The sequence below is a fragment of the Sciurus carolinensis genome, chromosome 5 (genome assembly GCF_902686445.1).
Source record: "Sciurus carolinensis chromosome 5, mSciCar1.2, whole genome shotgun sequence".
NCBI lineage: Eukaryota > Metazoa > Chordata > Mammalia > Rodentia > Sciuridae > Sciurus > Sciurus carolinensis.
In genome coordinates, this window is record NC_062217.1 from 36,791,076 (window position 1) to 36,809,071 (window position 17,996).

The 17,996-nt window shown below is 37.3% G+C and overlaps 1 protein-coding gene across 4 annotated transcripts in view; it reads right to left on the reverse strand.

The window, feature by feature from the left end:
- Window positions 1-17,763, reverse strand: part of Vps36 (vacuolar protein sorting 36 homolog) — a 31,197-nt gene extending 13,434 nt beyond the window's left edge. Inside the window, exons 1-6 of one of the 4 annotated variants that reach the window (XM_047552987.1) lie at window positions 17,589-17,763; window positions 8,970-9,038; window positions 7,140-7,210; window positions 4,638-4,752; window positions 3,357-3,446; window positions 2,615-2,701 (exon numbers count right to left, since the gene is read on the reverse strand). In XM_047552987.1, the coding sequence (XP_047408943.1) occupies window positions 2,615-2,701; window positions 3,357-3,446; window positions 4,638-4,752; window positions 7,140-7,210; window positions 8,970-9,038; window positions 17,589-17,684 (528 nt within the window). In that variant the 5' untranslated portion in view covers window positions 17,685-17,763. Of the gene's footprint in view, window positions 1-2,614; window positions 2,702-3,356; window positions 3,447-4,637; window positions 4,753-7,139; window positions 7,211-8,969; window positions 9,039-17,097; window positions 17,304-17,588 lie in introns of those variants that run through there. The other 3 variants (XM_047552986.1, XM_047552985.1, XM_047552989.1) reach the window with 3 other exon arrangements.
- Window positions 17,764-17,996: the final 233 nt, after the last annotated feature.

Genomic DNA, 17,996 nt, shown 5'->3' on the forward strand with positions numbered 1-17,996 from the left:
GAGTTTCAGAAGGAAAAAATCAAGGCAGTTCTTTACAATTATATAGAAAACTTCTTTTCCTAATTTCATTTATTAATTTTTTTCATTATCTTTTTTTGACAGTGATAAATATTTTTAAAACAATTTTTTTTCATACATGTATATACGGGGTGATAATGTCTGTCTCAATCTATTGTCCTTCCCCTCCCCACCTCCCCCACCCCTCCCCCATTCCCTTCTGCACAAGTCAAAGTTCCTTCATTCTTCCCTACCCACCCCCCAACTATGGATCAGCATCCACTTATCAGAGAAAACATTACACCTTTGATTTTTGGGGGGATTGGCTTATTTTACTTAGCATGATACAGAAAAGTTTCTTGAAATTAAAAAAGTTTTGGAACTATATACTGAAAATGCACATTGTATACCTGAGAATAATAATCCAAAATAGCAGTCATGATCTATTACTGGGTTTAAAGATAAGGAAAAAAGAAATCTTTTTGTCTATTTAGGAAAAATAGCAAATAACTCTTAAAGGAGGAAAAAGTTAGATCATCCTCATTCTTTGATAGAGGATGTCAGACAAAAAGGTGAAGGAATCCTACTGAAGGCACCCAAGGAAAAGAAAAAGTGGCCAAGGATTTTAAATTGAGCAAAAGTGACTGTCGTGTATAAGGAACACAAAAATGCCAGATACAGGAATACTGTTCCCATGAGCACTTCCTGTAAAACCTACTAGAAAATGATCTTGGATAACCAAAATGACAGGTCAGAGACATCATAAGGACTATGGTATTAAATATTCTTCTGAAAGTGAAACTAAACAGGAGCTTGGGTTGGGGAGAAGGGTGTGTGTAGGTGCTGAATGCTCAGATGAATGAATGGAGCACCCCTATTTTTAATGCAGGAAGAATGGGAGAACACATACAAAAGTATTATTTTTTGCTCTTTTAATTATTTGGCAGTGTTGCCCTAAATTTGAATTGAAGAACTGGTATGATCTCATGAGACCCTTTATAGAGCAACAAAATTCTAGCTCTACTGAAAAGGCTGAAAAACAAATATCGACTCAATAGCTATGGAGACAGATTGTGGTTTTGAAATATTATTTACCACTAAGAATAAAATAAAAAAGTTTCTCAGCTAAATGTTGATTCCAGATCTGGAGAAGGAAATGTACAAGATAGCCCTGGAACTTCTGTCATAGCAGACATGGAGGAAACTACCAAAGTCCAGTAAGTCATGTCAAAAACACTCAGGAGCCAACCTGAAGAGGCTCCCACTTGCTGAAGACGGGATGATCAGAGTTTTGAATAGAGTAAGTAATTATCATTGACTGAACTCCATCAATACATTAAAATTCATGATGATATGTTTACAAAAAGGATGATAAGGAACCAACTTATTATGCTGATGATAAAGAAAAAAACAATTATCTTGCCTTTCCTTGCTTTTCCTGAACTATGTCAGTGCAAAACCAAAGTGAAGGTGAAGGAAAGTAGTTCTTTAGAAAGTATTCTAACTAATATATGAAAAATAAACAGAATATCATCATTTGTAATCACCCATGAACTAACAAATATTGAACATTAACAGCTACTAATATGACAAAAAATATTAAGATATGCCTCCTGATGAAAGAACACAGTATCACCTCTCATCTGGCCAAAAAGGTTGAACATGAGTATGACTGTGCCTCTGGATTCAGCTACTAATTTGCAGGAAATAAAAATACAATTTGCATGGTTAAAGAACAGGCAAAACTTCATTATAAGTAAGTATTCAGCAAAACCTATGACTCAGGCATTTAATAGATCAATGCCTTTGATTCCTCAACAATAATATATATTTTCAATTAGCAATCCCAGAATAAGTATTCAAAAACTATTTGCTGTGGGTTAATGCAATGGGGCAACCAATCATGGACTGGAACCTCCAAAACTGTGAGCCATAGTAAACCTTTCTTCTTTGTAAACTGATTGTTTCAGTTATCTTTTTAGAGTAACAAAAAGCTGACTAACACAACCATAATGAGTTTAGATGTAGTAATCACATAATCTAATCATAATTGGCTTTCTTAACCAGAGTTCTTTCCCCTTTACCTGAATTCTCTTTCATAATGAAATTTTAAAGCATTGCAATATACACGGTCAATATTAACTCTGAGTATAAGTGATAGGCTGTTTGGAGCCATTCTTACTCTCTGCGTCTGATCCCCAAGTGGTCATCAGTATAAAACCGTATGATGGCTGGCCAAGGACAGTGGCCACAGAAGAGCATTTTTCTCTCAACTAAGTTAATCAAAGCTTCAAAATAATTAGACTGAGAACTTTGAACTCATTAGGAGTATCCTCTAATCAATTACCTCTTTAAAATTTACATATAACATTCTATGATGTTCTCTAACAGAAAATAAAATTGTGTTTCTTTTTTATTTTTAGAAAAAGCTTTTAAGACATATTTAGGTTAACTTATGCCAACCTGAGGTAGACCCATTACAGGAAAGAGGAAACTCAGAGCTGCAGGCAAACTAAATATAATTCATATTACAGAATGGAATTAGTCACAGCTGTATCCAAAAGAATAAACACAAATGGCTGAAAAAGATGGCTGAATAGAATTTATGAGGAGTTACCTCAGAAATGTTTTTGTCAGTTTCTTTTCTTTTTTCTTCCAGTTTCCTTTCAATACCTACAATTCCTACAGCTCTTACTCTTCCTGGCTGGGGGAAAAAAAATACAGAACATAAAACATACTAAATGGGAAGGAAACAAAATCTTTTGTGAACCACATTGTGTTTTCAATGGCGGGAAAGGACCACAAAGAACCAAAGAAAAACAACATACAATTACAACTAGCTTCCTTTCAAAACATTTTTCTGTTTCTGACTGTATATAATGTCTTTGAATCAGTTAAGAAAAAGCAAATATACAATAAATGGTCATTTTATTCTCTATTTAAAATACGAATTAAATTTTCTATTCATTTTTGTTCTTTGGCAAGTTATTATATGTCAGATGTTTAAAAGGGTCTCAAATGTACAAAAAATTATAGCTAATTTTTTGATACTTGACAGTTATACAAGCTACTTTCATACATCTGAGAGCCTGTTCATGGTTAGTGATTTTAGACTAAATGATATAAAAATTAATTAGACTATTTTGTTTTTAGCAAGTTCTATAGTCACAGAGGGTTTTTCCAATCCTGAGGATTGAACTCATGCTAGGCAAACATTCTACTATTGAGCTACATTCCCAGCCCTTTTAAAAATCTTTGAGACAGGATCTCAATAAATTGCCCAGGTTGGCGTCTTTTTCTTAATAAAGATGCAAGAACAGAGTTGAAACTACTGGATTAACATGTAGTTTTATAAATACCTGGGGTCCTCTATTTGTTTGTATCGACTGAGAAACTGGTATATTCTCCCATCTTCTCTGGGTCATTTCCTCTGATAAACGCCTGTAAAACTGTTATGTGCATACATTTTAAGTGAGTCAGTCAGGTTGTGGCATCCTTGGACAAATTACTTAACAATTCTTTAGCATGAAAGTCTGTTCAGCTTTGTGCAACAAGCCTAGAATTCTCAGAGACATCAAAGAAAATCAAAGGAAGTTCTTTTCTTGGCTCAACTTCAGACAGCACAAAGGAAAAAAAAGGAACTGACCTTCTATATAAAGTGGACTACTTTCAACAAAGAGATGAGTGACAATGAAACAAATCAGACTTAGTTTAAACAATACTACATATATGGATTATTTTCAATCTAAAGTGAAATAAACACAGAGCCAGGAAAAACACAATCCTTTTTCCATGAAGGATGCAGAGAATAATTTGCCTAGTTAAAATACGAAGCCAAAAATTTGGGACAAAACATTCTCACTAAAAACTGAATATATTTTTCAACTATGGTGAGACCGACTTCACTCAGTCACTTTTAATTGCTTTGTGACTCCTGTTTGGGGAACACTGAATAAAGTACTATTGAAAAGAAAAAAAATTATATATTCATGGGGAGATAAACACTTATAAATGTATTTAAAACATTTGTACAGTAATTTATTAATCAGAATTTATAAACTCTATACTGTAGCATAAGTTTTTAAGTGATGAGATTTGTATGAAACCTGCTTTAAGACTGTTGAGCTTTCAGATACTACTTCAGTTTAACATTCAACTGCATTAGACACTGTTCTCCTTCTCCTCCCCTCCCCTCCCCTTTCTCCCTCTCTTTTCTCTCTCTCTCTTCCCTATTCTTTCCAGTGTTGGAGATCAAGCCCATGTCCCCCATACTCATCAACCACTCTACCACTGAGCTATACCCTCAGCCCCTATACTCATTAATCAAACTACACCACTGAAAACTGTACTAGTAGCCAAGTAGCATGACTTAGCATATTTACAGCCTCAGCTCTCTACTTGTGACCACACCCTCATGCTTTCCATTCCTACTAAAACCTCAACTCATTCTCTACTCTCTGATAAGGTTTAAAATGTAAAAAGATTTTACTGTAAAAATATGGGAGAAACCTGGTACATTGTATAATATTGCCTTCCATCTTATTAACCAACACACACACACACACACACACACACACACACACAGACACACACACAGACACACACACATCTAGTCCAGTTTTATTCATATGGAAGCTTACCTCAATCTGGCCATGTTCTTTGAAGGAGAGTTTGATGTAGGAGTTTTTACTACTCTGGAATGGGCCAGGTTCTTTGGTTGGATGAGCTGGATGCAGATGAACCACTATTTTGGCACTGAAAAAAGAGCAAATGTAATTTATTTAACTAAAAAAAAAGACTAATTCCATTTTTATAACTTTTAATATATTTCCAAATTGCTCTTAAATGCATGTCAGAACAAAGACTATCCTGAAAGATATCCTTTTGAAGTTCCTAGTAATTCGTTATCAAGGAAGCTTTCCTTGATGCCAAAAAATTATAAGGTGCTACTTAAAACTTACAAACTATAAACCAAAAAGCTTCAAGTTATAGCTGTATTGTATAGATTAAATAAAAGTGCAGCTTGGAGAAAATAAGTTCAAAATAAATTTTCAAATTTTTGAGTAGTTTTAATCTACATGGTCATCCCCAGAGGTTATAAGAGTGCCTATAATTTCTGCCAAAGCACACTACCCTACTCATTTGAAAACAAAATATGAAAACTTATCTGTAAAACTGGTCAGGTGATATTTTATTAAAACTCCATCCAAAACTAACATTCTACAGTGTCATCTGTTGGAAAATGCCACTCAATCAGCAGCAAGATCTAGAAAGATCCAACAGTAAAATACAAGCTACTATTATCTTTATTACTACATTACTTTCTATGCTGTTAAAAATACCACCATATTTGTTCAGCTTTATAAGTCTGTTTTCCTCCCAATTTTCAACCTGCTCAATAAACAATCTATAAAGATGAAGAAAACTAAAAAAACACATAGTCAGAATGTCCTGGATACCTAGCCAAGAGCCTTTTCTTTATGATCAAGTTCTGGATGTTCCTATTACTCTATTTTACAATTCTTTGTGTGCCCATATGGTTGCCTAAATATCACTGTAAAATTATAATAACATGAGTTGGGCCTCCTCAGACTAACATATGCTTTGTGAATGGGGGTCAGCCTTGTGAGATTCTTCTTCTCTGTCTTTGTGGTAAACATCTTTAAGACAGGTGAGCAAATAAACCACCTGAGCAGAATTACAGGACCGCATAGAATAAGCCATCAACTACAGCAACAAAACTAAGACAATCATGAGCATTTCACACTCCGTAAAACTCAAAACCCTTGGCTCTGTTATGAGATTCTGTCAAAGGAAACCCAACAAAAGCCATAAGATTATGATACAAAAAGAAGTTTAAAAATTCTAAAGTATGCATAAAAATCCATGTCATTTTTTATATCTTTTTATTGAGTCAGCCTATTACTATACTTCATCAAATTTTAAATCTATGAAATGTAAAAAGAATCCCAATTTCTGATGTTAAAGTTTAGGAGCTGGTATACAGCTCAGTTGTAGAGCTCTGAGTTAAAAAAAAAAAAAAAAAACAAAACAAGTGAAATATATAAGTGTTTATATCAATGTGGTATCATAATTATTTGAGAGGAAAGGCTGGGAACTACTGGGGATATCTGAGAAAAGTTGATCTGGCATATAATTGAATTCCTCCTCAATGGAGATATTTTTAAAAATAAGACACTATTTTGAAGGTAAGTATTCTAAATATTTTTTGTTACATAGTTTCAATTACCCTGGAACACAGCAGAGGAAAACTCAAATGATCTGGAATATCCCTAAGGTTTTGTTACCTACAATGTAATAAAATTGAAAAACATGAAAAGAGGGAAACACAAATTACAGAAACAATTTACTCTAAAATTATATGGCTTACTTTTTCAAAATGTTGGGTTTGTTTCTTTTATGTCAAATAATCTTCTATAGTAGCTATAATGATTAAGGCATACACTACATTTCCAGTGGAGTTCAACATGGTTTAACTTCTATTAAAAAGTCTAATTATGCTAAACCTAAAGAAGAACCAACATAGAGAACAATATCCCATGCCAAGAATATTTGTTCATAAGTATCCTGAATCACAAGCATTTAAAATGTAAAGTCAAAATTTTGGGAACACTTGAACAAATAAGAACATCTGAGCCTATACTTCACACCAGGGTGGCCACATCTCCTAGTCTGCCTAGTCATTTCATGCTTGTTGCCCTGGTCTAATTGTTAAACACACCCTCTACTACTGTTCAAATGTTCTGTTTTGCAAATAACTATTATGACACACTATTTAATTCTGATACCTGAACAACTTGAACCTGAAAAATAACTTTAATGATCAGCTAGAAATAGTACCAAACTGAGTTCTTTTTCTCAGATGGGTCATTTCTGATTTCAAGTACTGAATGACAGGCACACATGGTGAAAGCCCAAGTGTCTGTGGAAATACATACAAGGCGAGCTGGGCCCATTTATTTATTATTATGAATCAAGGACATCACAGCAAGCCTTAGTACTTGATTTTTACTTTAAGAATGAGTCTAAAATGGGAAAATAACCTTCTTTGGGGGTCTCCTAATAGTGTAAGAGGAGGAATTTTTTTTATGAATAAAGACTATATAACACACAGACCTCACCTCTTCCCAATTCCAGCTGCCTGTTCCTCAATGAATACTATGTGGGACAGAGGAATGGCCATGCAGCACTCCTAGGAGAAAATAGTAGAAAACAAGATCCGTTAACACTTGTCATCCACCCATTTTAAAACATTAGTGTGTCCTATATTTCTATGAGATTTAATAATTAAAATATTAAAAATAACAATGATATTTTATTTTTTAAATTTAAGGAAAAATTAAATAAAAACAATACTATGATACCATATCGCTGTGTGGGAAAACCTAAGAGGTATAAAAGCAGCCATAACAACCTTTGTTTTCACAGTGCGTATGTTTTCTAAAAGTAAACATATGAAAACTTTTATATGTAATTTTTTCTTATATGGAAAAACAATAGAGAAATCAAAATAATTTCAAGGAGTGCATTAGACAGGTGATTTTTCTTCTTTATAATTTCTCATTCTTTACCTACACACAAACACACACACACACACACACACACACACATACACACACACACACACACACAATTTAAAACAGAAAATATTGATGTAACTTTCTTTTATTAGTACATATAATTTTAGAATTATTCAAGGCTAGGTGTGGTTGCACACATCTATAGACCCAGCTACTAGAGAGGCTGAACCAGGAATATTGCTTGAGTCCATGAGTTTGAGGCCAGCCTGGGCAACAGTGAGACCTTGTTTGAAAAATAAATAAATTGGGTTGGGGATGTGGTTCAGTGGTATAACACTGGCCTAGTATGCATGAGATTCTGGGCTAGATTCCTAGCACTGTGATAAATAAATAAATTAATGAATTAATTAAAAATTATTATACATGACTGGTATATAATATATCTAAGGAGTTGTCCAAATTGGCCTGTTCACTTGATAATCAAAAATAATTATACTAAGATTCATTAATTTACCAAACATGGGTAAAGGACTCCCCACCTCCCCCTAAAAACATTTATTTCCTGAATACACAAATATTTTAAAAGAATTAGACAACATTAGTCATTTATAGAATACATTATCAATGTGGGCAAAAACTGGTTCTTGAAGGGCAAAAAAGTCAGATATTGTAATGGCTAATGGTCTTTCAAAGAGTACAGTATACAGTTTATCTGTAATATTAAAGTTTCATGGGTGCTAGGGCATAGCTCAAGGGTTGAGCATGTGCTTAGTAGCATTAGTGAGTTCATCTCCAGCATAAAATTAATTCATTCATTCATAGTGGGTAACTTATCAGGAAAATGAAAACAGATGTGATAGCTTATCTCACTGACAACACTGAAATTAATGTCAGATATATACTTGCAAGTTAAAGATCTTTGGAATGAAGACATCAGTTCTATATAACTTACTCTCCCTTCTTAGAAATTATAAAAGGGAGGGCAGGAGGAGTTTCTCTCTTTCAGAATGACAAGGAGGCAGTTCTCAGTGTCCAGGTGAACCACGACAGGCTCTCCTGATTCTCAGCAGCAACCTGGAAGAACAGGTTGTTTGGAGGACAGCTGAAGTCTTTCTTAAGGATCCTTCACAACTGAGAGAAGAACTCCGCTGCTACACACAGAACACTGGCATGGAGTACGACCTGATTGTTGCTTAAAAACACAGGAGTCGCCATGGTTCTCCTTCCAGTAACTACACAGGCTTTTCCCAAGACGAAAGAGAGAAAATACCCTAAACTCTTTTTTCTGTACACCATTCAAAGACATCATAGGTGGTACACTCTTCTGACATTCTGAAAAGGAAAATGTGTGGCAAGAGGGAAAGACCAAAAAGAAGTGAAAAATTTCGGTGATTTAAAACCTAGTAACAGATGCAAAAGGTGGTATCTTACATGATTTTTCTGATCTCTCCAAATCAGTCGGTGTGTACTAAGAAGGAGGGTTCCAGCATCAAATTTTATCTAGAAAAATAAGACCATCACAAAAGATTAACAAGATGTCATTTGATTTTGTCCAGATTTTTTTCTCTTTAATCATACAATGAGTTAAATCATGAACATTTTCAAATTAGGTTTATCACAAATTAAAAAGAAGCAACACAACACACACTTCACAAATATAAGCTATATACACAGCCATGATATAATTAGGGGAAATAATCAAGATGTATAATAATAGAGGAGTGATAAATAAAGCGTGCCACATCCATACCATGGGATCCATGCAGAGGTTAAATGAATGATAATATAGAATCATTATGGGCTACCATGGAATTTAAGAGAATCGGTGGGGGAAAAGCAATTTGCAGCATATTACATATAATGTAATCCTCAAACAACATGATTTAAATATATATATACACATCTACACATAAGTAAAAGAAAAAAGATCTAAAAGGAATACACAGTGAAATGTTAACAATGGATTTTTTTCAGAAAATGGATAAGGGAATGAAAGGAAGAAAAGGAAAGGACCTTTTTTTTTTAATTGAATTTGCTAGGCATGGTAGCACACGCCTACAATTGCAGTTGATTAAGAAGGCTGAGGCAGGAGGATTTAAGTTTGAGCAACTTATCGAGGCCCTAAGCAATTTAGCAAGACCCTGTCTCAAAATAAAAAATAAAGAGGGCTAGGGGTATGGCTCAGTGGTTAATCACCCTGGGTTCAATCCCCAGCACCACCCCCCAAAAAAATTATTGAATATTTTTACAATGAGACTGAATTTATTTATAACACTTTTATAACTGATTATTTTTAATAAGAAAATTCAGAAATAGACACAAACACATATAAGAATAGGTATGGATGGAGATTTGATCAGTGGCACTGAAATAACTGGGTTGCCAGGTAAGGAAAAAAAAAAAACAAACTAACGTTGGATTTACACTTAATGCATTGCACCAGAGTAAGTTCTAGATAGATCAAATATTTAGGAGAAAAAAAAAAAAAAGAAAGGCAAATTTAAAAAACAGGGGAAAAAAAGTGAAAGAATTTAAAAAATAATCTCAGGGTGGGGAAGGCCATCCTGAGAAAAGCATTAAATCCATTAGCACTAGAGGAAAAGACTTATAACTTCAACTGTACACCTGCACACACAAAAATTCTCCATGGAAAAAAGAATTGCAACTCACATCAGAGACAAAGGGCTAATTTCCTTAATGTAGAGAGCACTAATAAATCAATGAGAAAGTAGCCTATAAGCCACTATAAAAATGAACAAAGACTACTAAAAGTTTACCAAAAAAGGAACTACAAATGACTCTTAAGCACATAAACAGATGCATAACCTCAATGACAGTAAGATGAATGGAAATTAAGAGACCACCAAGATACCTCTTTTCATTAATTTGACTGACATAGATCCAAATGTTTGGTAACACTTTACTGGTGGTATTTGGGGAAATAGGTATTCTCATGTCCTGATGGGACAGTCTCTGCAGAAGCAGTTTTTCATTAGCTATCAAAATTACAAATATAAGTGCTTGGGGTGTGGTTCAGTGGCACATCACTTGCCTCACATGGGCAGGACCCAGGGTCCAATTCCCATGCTGCGATTAAAAAAAAAAAAAAAAAAAAAAGGAAATACAAATATCTCTTGACCCAAGGATACTTGGCACTTGTAGGAATTTACTCCACAGATGAATTCACACATGAGCAAGATAATATAGTACTTGGTTAGTCACTGCTGTTTATAAGAGCAAAAGATAAGAGACAATTCTAATATCCACCAACAGGGAAGTGGACACAAATACAATGGATTATAGACATTCACTAAAAAGAATAATGGAAACTCTTTATATACTTACAGTACTTGATAAAATCTAAGATGCCACTGAATGTGACATGCATCCTGAATTCAAAATTGTTAAAATGTGAACAAAAAAGTAAGCTTAGAATTGATGAAACAAGGTATATTCTCATTAGACAGATATTTAAGTGGAAAAAAAAAAGCAGGTAGAACAGTATCCATAGAATTGGCAGGGAAAAAGCAATTTGCAGCACATTCCATATAATGCAATATAATGTAATCTTATATATATATATATTGGGGGGGGTACTGGGGATTGAACTCAGGAGCACTTGACCACTCAGTCACATCCCCAGCCCTATTTTGTATTTTATTTAGAGACATGGTCTCACTGAGTTGCTTGGTACCTTGCTTTTGCTGAGGTTGGCTTTGAACTTGAGATCGTCCTGCCTCAGCCTCCCGAGCAGCTGGGATCACAGACATGTGCCACCACGCCCAGCTTAATCTCTCTCTCTCTCTCTCTCTCTCTCTCACACACACACACACACACACACACACACACTTTTTTTTTTTTTTTATGGACAGCATGACTTTATTTGTTTATTTTTATGTTAAGGATCGAACCTAGTGCCTCACACATGCTAGGCAAGCACTCTGCCACTGAACTACAGCCCCAGCTCTTAATCTTACATTTTAAAATGGAAAAAACAACACTCTTCACACAAATACTTATGTATGACAAATATGCAAGATTCTCTAGAATGATATAGTGGTGGCCTCTGAGGGAGACAGAATGGGAGGAGACTTCTGCTCTGAACTAAATCTGAATGTTTGTAGCCTAGCCCTCATTGTGATGGTATTTGGAAGGGGCCTTTAGGAGGTGCTTTTGTTTAGAGAAGGTCAAGAGATGGTGCCCCTCATAGATCAGGGTCCTTGTGAGAAATGAAGAGACACAAGCCCCCTCTCTACACACATGGACCCAGGAAAGGCCACTGAGGGCTCACTGGTGGAGGTATACTGGTAGCTGTCTGCAAGTCAGGAAAAGGACTCTGGAAGACCCAAATCCACCAGCACCCTGATCTTGTACTTCTGAACCTGCAGAACTGTGAGAAATAAATGTCAGTTGTTTAAGCCACCCCAGTCTGTGCTATTGTTACAGCAGTCGGAGCTAAGACATACTTTTTGAATATTAGGGCTGTATCAACAACTCAAAATAATACATTTTGGCGCTGGGGGTGTAGCTTAGTGGTAGAGCACTTGCCTAACACATGTGAGGCACTGGGTTTGATCCTCAGCACAGCATAAAAATAAATAAATAAAATAAAGATACTGTGTCCACCTACAACTAAAAAAATTTTTTTAAAAATACATTTTGAAGTGTCCTTTAAAGCTATAATATAATCAGGGTTAGGGTTGTAGCTCAGTGGCAGAGCGTGTGCTTAGTATGTGTGAGGCACTGGGTTCGATCCTTAGCACTGCATTAAAAATATAAATAAGCAAAATAAAGACATGGTGTCCATCTACAACTAAAAAAAAATTTTTTTTTAACTATAACATAATCACAAAAAATATTCTAGCTAGTTCTTTAGGATCAAACTTTAACCATTATAATTCGTTATTATTCCTGAAAGTAAGATTAATAAGCCAATTTTACAGTTGGAATCTGAGAGATTGATAAATACCTTCATTTCTGTTAAAATCGAGAAATATACTGGAAGCTTCTATTAACTCTACTACAAAGAAGAATTTGCCACAAGTAGGACTTGCTTAGATCCTTTAAAGAAATATTTCGTTGTTTCAGAAGTTATGAGGCTGATCCCATTTACTGGTCTACATTATAACAGAAACACTAAGGAAAGCATTTTGGTGAGGGTCCAGTTTTTTATGAACAATAGAATTCTTCTTAGTTTAAAATAATGTGATTAAGGGCTGGAGGTATGACTCAACAGGATAATGCCTGCCTAGCATTCTTGAGGCCCTGGGTTGGATCTCCAGTACCACAAATAATAACAACAACAACAATAATAATATGTTGTTATGTTGGTCAAATAACCAATTAGTACAGCTAGCTAGCTAGATAAATTTATATATATATATATATATGTTAATTTTTTTTTTTCTTTCTAGTACTGGGGATTGAACCCAAGGTCATTCTACACTGAGCTACATCCCCAGTCCTTTTTGTTTTGTATTTTTTATGTTAAGACAAAGTCTTAAGATAAGTTGACCAAGTTTGCTTTTCTCCTACCTCAGCCTCCTGAGTAGCTGGCCACAGCAACAGCTATATGTCATTCTTAAATAGAAATAATCATAAATTATGCATGCAGTCAACAATACAGTACAAGAAACCCATCATATTTTATTGAGAGGAAAAGTAAGTTTCAAAATAGTATACATAACTTGATTACATACAAATGTATATAATTTATGGGTAGGATTACAGATTATGCCAAGTTTCTTCTTCGGTTTAGTTGTTTTTAACAATTTTGTTGGGCTGGGGTTGTGGCTCAGTGGAAAAGTACTTGCCTCACACGTATGAGGTGCTGGGTTTGATCCTCAGCACCACATAAAAAAATAAATAAAATAAAGGTATTGTGTCCACCTACAACCCAAAAATTTTTAAAAAAATTTGGTCAAAATTTAGAAAATTTGTCACTGACATATATAACTTCATGTAACTCTGAAATGTATATAAATTGTTTTTTGTTAAATCAAGCACACACAGAAATAGGTCAAAAAAACACGCTTTTTTCCCCCCCAACACTTTATTGTTTTTGGTACTGGGAATTGAGCCCAGGGGTGCTTAACCACTGAGCCACACCCCCAGTTCTTTTTGTGTTTTATTTAGAGACAGGATCTGAGTTGCTTAGGACCTTGCTAAGTTGCTGAGGCTGGCTTTGAACTCACAATCCTCCTGTCTCAGTCTCCAGAACTGCTGGGATTATAGTGTATGCCACCACACCCAGCTCCAACACATTTTTTGCCATGTATTTTTAAACGCTGTTTTCTAAGCATAAGTTCTGTAATATTAAATAGTATTATAAGTATTAAATAAAGTATTAATAAATACTATATAAGTATTAAATAATGATATGGTTGGTGAACTTTAACAATACAGATCTATTGAACTTTCTAGTTTAATTACATACACTCTGAAAGATATTCCACCATAGCACTTGGACACAGAGAAAGGCCTTATAAGTTTCCATATTCTCTGAATCAGAAGTAAAGCACAGATATTTCTGGTACATAATTCAGTCTGGCTTCAAATGTTTTGTTTAATCTTATGTATGCAAAACCAAATAACTGAGTTTAAGATATTTAAAATCTCTTTTTTGCCAGCAAGATTTTCCTTTTCCAAAAGCAAATATTTTATTAACTTGAGAGTATATGATGCTACATTAGAACATAATAGCTCTGATTAAGAAACTGCATTTTATCTTATTAAAATCCGAGCATAAGGGTAGGAATTTAAAATTCAAGCCAGTTCCATTGCTATGTCAATTAACAGTGAGCAAATGTAAGATGTTGCAGCTCTAAGTGAAGATATTGTGTAACAGTTCCCTTCAAGGGTTCCAATTGATTATGATCTAACCTGATAGACAAGTTTAGGCTGGTTTGCTTCTAGCACTCAGAGACAGAATTATTTTAGCTACTTAAAACTTAGATACTTGCTGAATAAGCTTTCACCTTTTTTTTTTCTTTTCACATTTTTCTATTATAAAAGTAATGCATATTCATTGTTGAAAAATCTGGAAAAAAATTTAAAGAAGCCTATGAAAGAAAATGAAATCACTTGTAATTACATTAGCCAAAGGGTGTGTACATACACATGTATAATCTTTAATGAATGAGACCATGATATTTATAGCTTTACAACTTTTTTCACTTATCACTCTATGGTTAGCAATTGCTCTTGCTAATTAGGATAAGCCATAGCTTAACTAACTAATCTCTGTAGTAGACATTCAGATTGCTTCCAATTTTTCCCAACATATAATAAATAACATTAGATGTAATGGTGAGATGAGTATCCTTCTGTTTTATATTTTTATATATCCCTGATTATTTCCCAAGGGTAAATTCCTAAAAGTGAAATAGTTAGCTGAAAGAGAATAAACATTTTGTAAATCTTCAGGTATGCAGTGCCAACTTGCCACTTTATACATTAGCAATCTGACATTGTTTTTTAAATTAGTTGAGGCTACAGAATCATCAGTGAATTGAAACAAATGACCTGTCTACACTGCTTATGGAAACAACATATTATCCAGTCATAAAGGGCCCATGCAAACTATGCTGTATAAACAAGCAAACACACATTTATTCACAAGAGGCACTTGGGCAGTGGAAAGTACACAGTCCACAGGATCTGGTTTGGAATTCTAGCTCCATCAATTACTAGATATATGACCCTGGACAGTTCACAATTTCCTCAACTAACAACTGTGTCTCAGTTTCTTCATCTTTGGGAGGATCAGCTACATGAACATTACATTAAGAGGCAATGGGAACTGCTATACTTGGAAGTGCTGCAACACAGTGAAGAAAGCACAGGCTAGGAGTCCCATCAGTAGAAATTTAAATCCTCTCTTCCTAACTGAGCATCTTAAGCAAATCACTATATATATCTAAGTGAAAATTTTCTCATTCAGCAAAATACTCATTTTGAGGGGGAGTAAATGAGAACATTAATAAGGTCCTAGCACAGAGCAGATACTTCATTCTGACTTTTAAAAATGGATTTCACATCTACAGTGAACCAGAAGGTAAAAGGAAGACAAAAGCCTGCTTCCCACCTTTTAGGAGGCTCCAACTGGTCTAGAAGAAAGACATGTGCACTTGCCTGGGGAACCTGCTGGGACTGTAGTCCTTGGCCAAGGGAGACTGTGAAGGATTCTGAATGGGAGTCTAACTGGATCAGATCTGGATGCTCATGTGTACCTCCTACAGTCTAGCACCATTTGAGGTCTAGAACCTCCCAGAAGATGGAGGAAGCCAGGACACAACACTTTTCCCCAGGAATCAGTCTGGCCTTCAGTCACACTAGGGATCAAGCAGCTGCAGATAGCTCAGCAAGTGATAGAGGAGGTCCCTCAGGACACAGTGATAAGTAGGGTTCCACTTAATTTCACCATACTTATCCCATTCCAGTCAGCCCCAGGTTTTCAGAAGAGTTCAGAGTTTTTGACTAGATCAAAGGGTCTCCTTATAGGCCTTACCCATGACTTTTTTCCTAAGCCTGATACCTATATATTTGTTTGCTTAAAAAAAAAAAAAAAAAAAAAAAAAAGCAACAAAGCTTTTAAAGGAAAAATTAGAATTTGCTGATTGAACAATTTTTTTTCCACAAATAGGTACTAATGGCTGATTTTCTATTGTTGAAAAGATTTCATAGCTATACTGTCTGCCAGCAAAGGTGTCCCTAATTTGTTACTGGTGTCCCACAGACAACAGGGTGTGGTGTTCTGCAAGGTTATGACTTCCAGGTACTCACTCAGGGAGTGGCACCGAAGTCTCTGAAGACCTTATGTGCCAGGGTCAGCACACAGTTCTTAAAGCGAAGCAGACTCAAACGCAGTGGAGGGGAGGTTGAGTAAGTTTCCCATTTAAAGTGGTTCCAAAGATAAGGAGATTTCGGTAAGGAAATACAAATAAAAGTTGGCTTGTCACTCCAATCAAAAGATGCAAGACCCAATTTGTGATCAAGTCAATGAAAGTGCTAATGAAGTAAATTAAGTTCAAGCAAAGGAAAAGACCTTGATTTAATAACAGGCAACGCAGTCCACGGAAATTGCCCTAAGGAAGTAGGGGACCTGGTTCCACATCACTTGTGCCCCTAGATAGCAGTGTGCACCGACCAGGAAAAGCTATGGGTCAAGTACACCAAGTATAGCAAAGTAGAAGGAAGTTTCATTTAGAAAATGGCAAGGAAGGAGAGGTAGCAAGTGAAAACTTCCGGAAACTGAAAATGCTTGTGGAATGAGTTTACTTTTTCCCCTAATTCCACATTACACATTTCATCCAGGAGAGGCTATTTTGTAGTTTCTCCCCAACTATCCACAAAATATCTAGTTGCACCCTGTATTTCTCTTCTCAATTTACAAGCCGATCTCCTAAGGTGTATGCTTTTATCACAGGGCAAGGCTTCCTAACTGCATCCCTTTATAAGACGTGTGCTCACAACTCCCTTCCAAAGTAATTACAAAAACAAACAAACAAAAACCCAAGAGTCTTTGGCAAGGGCGTTTCAAAGAGGAATGCCCTGCTACCTCTTTCGGAAATCCCTTCAAAGCGATCCACCCCTCTGCGCAGAGCAGATAAGCCCTCGCCTCTCGAGGTCGCAGCCCACGCTGCCGCGGGGTTGGGGATCCAATGCCCACCGCGCGCTGCCGGCAGAAGGCGGAACTGGGCTTCCCGGGGATACCGCCCGAGCCAGGACCCTCAGGGCTCCGAACCCGGCCGTGGCCGAGCGTCGCTGCCCTGCCCGCCGCCTGCGCACGGACAGCAGGCGCCCGGGCTCTGCACCCTAAGCGTACCGCGGGGGCGGGGGCAAGCGGCCGCCATCCGCGCCCGCCGGGAACCGCTCCAAAGTCGCGCGCGGCCGGCCCGGGGGAGGCGCCGAGCCCAGGCCTAGGCGGGCGGGAGGGGACCGGGCGCCGCGCCCGGCACGGGGAGGCCGGGGACGCCGCGGGCCGAGAGCGGGGCCCGGCCGGGCCCAGCCGGGACGCGCGCCCACCCTGAGGGCCGGCCGCCGCCCTACCTTCTCCTCGCCGTCGTAGATTCGCACCCCGCGCTGCTGGATCACCAGGGTCTCGTTGATCTCCAGGAGGCCGCTGGTCCACACGAAGCGGTCCATGGCCGCCGCCAGGCCGGCCTCCGCCGCTCGCCAGCGCCGGCGCTCCCGGGCCTTGAGCGGCTCGCCGGGCAGCCTGCGGCGCCCCCTGGCGGCGGGCGGGGCGGAGGCCGGGAGGGAGGAAGGGAGCGAGTGGGGTGCGGCCTGGCCCCGCGCCCTGGGGAGCGGCGCGGCTGCGAGGGCCGCCCGGGGACGTGGGGACGTGGAGGCGAGCGGCGAGCGCCCCCTGGCGGTCCGTCTGCCGATGGCCTTCCGGAACCTTGCCTGAGCGTCTGGCGCGTCCTAGTCCCTGAGGGAGCCCAGACTGCAGCTTGG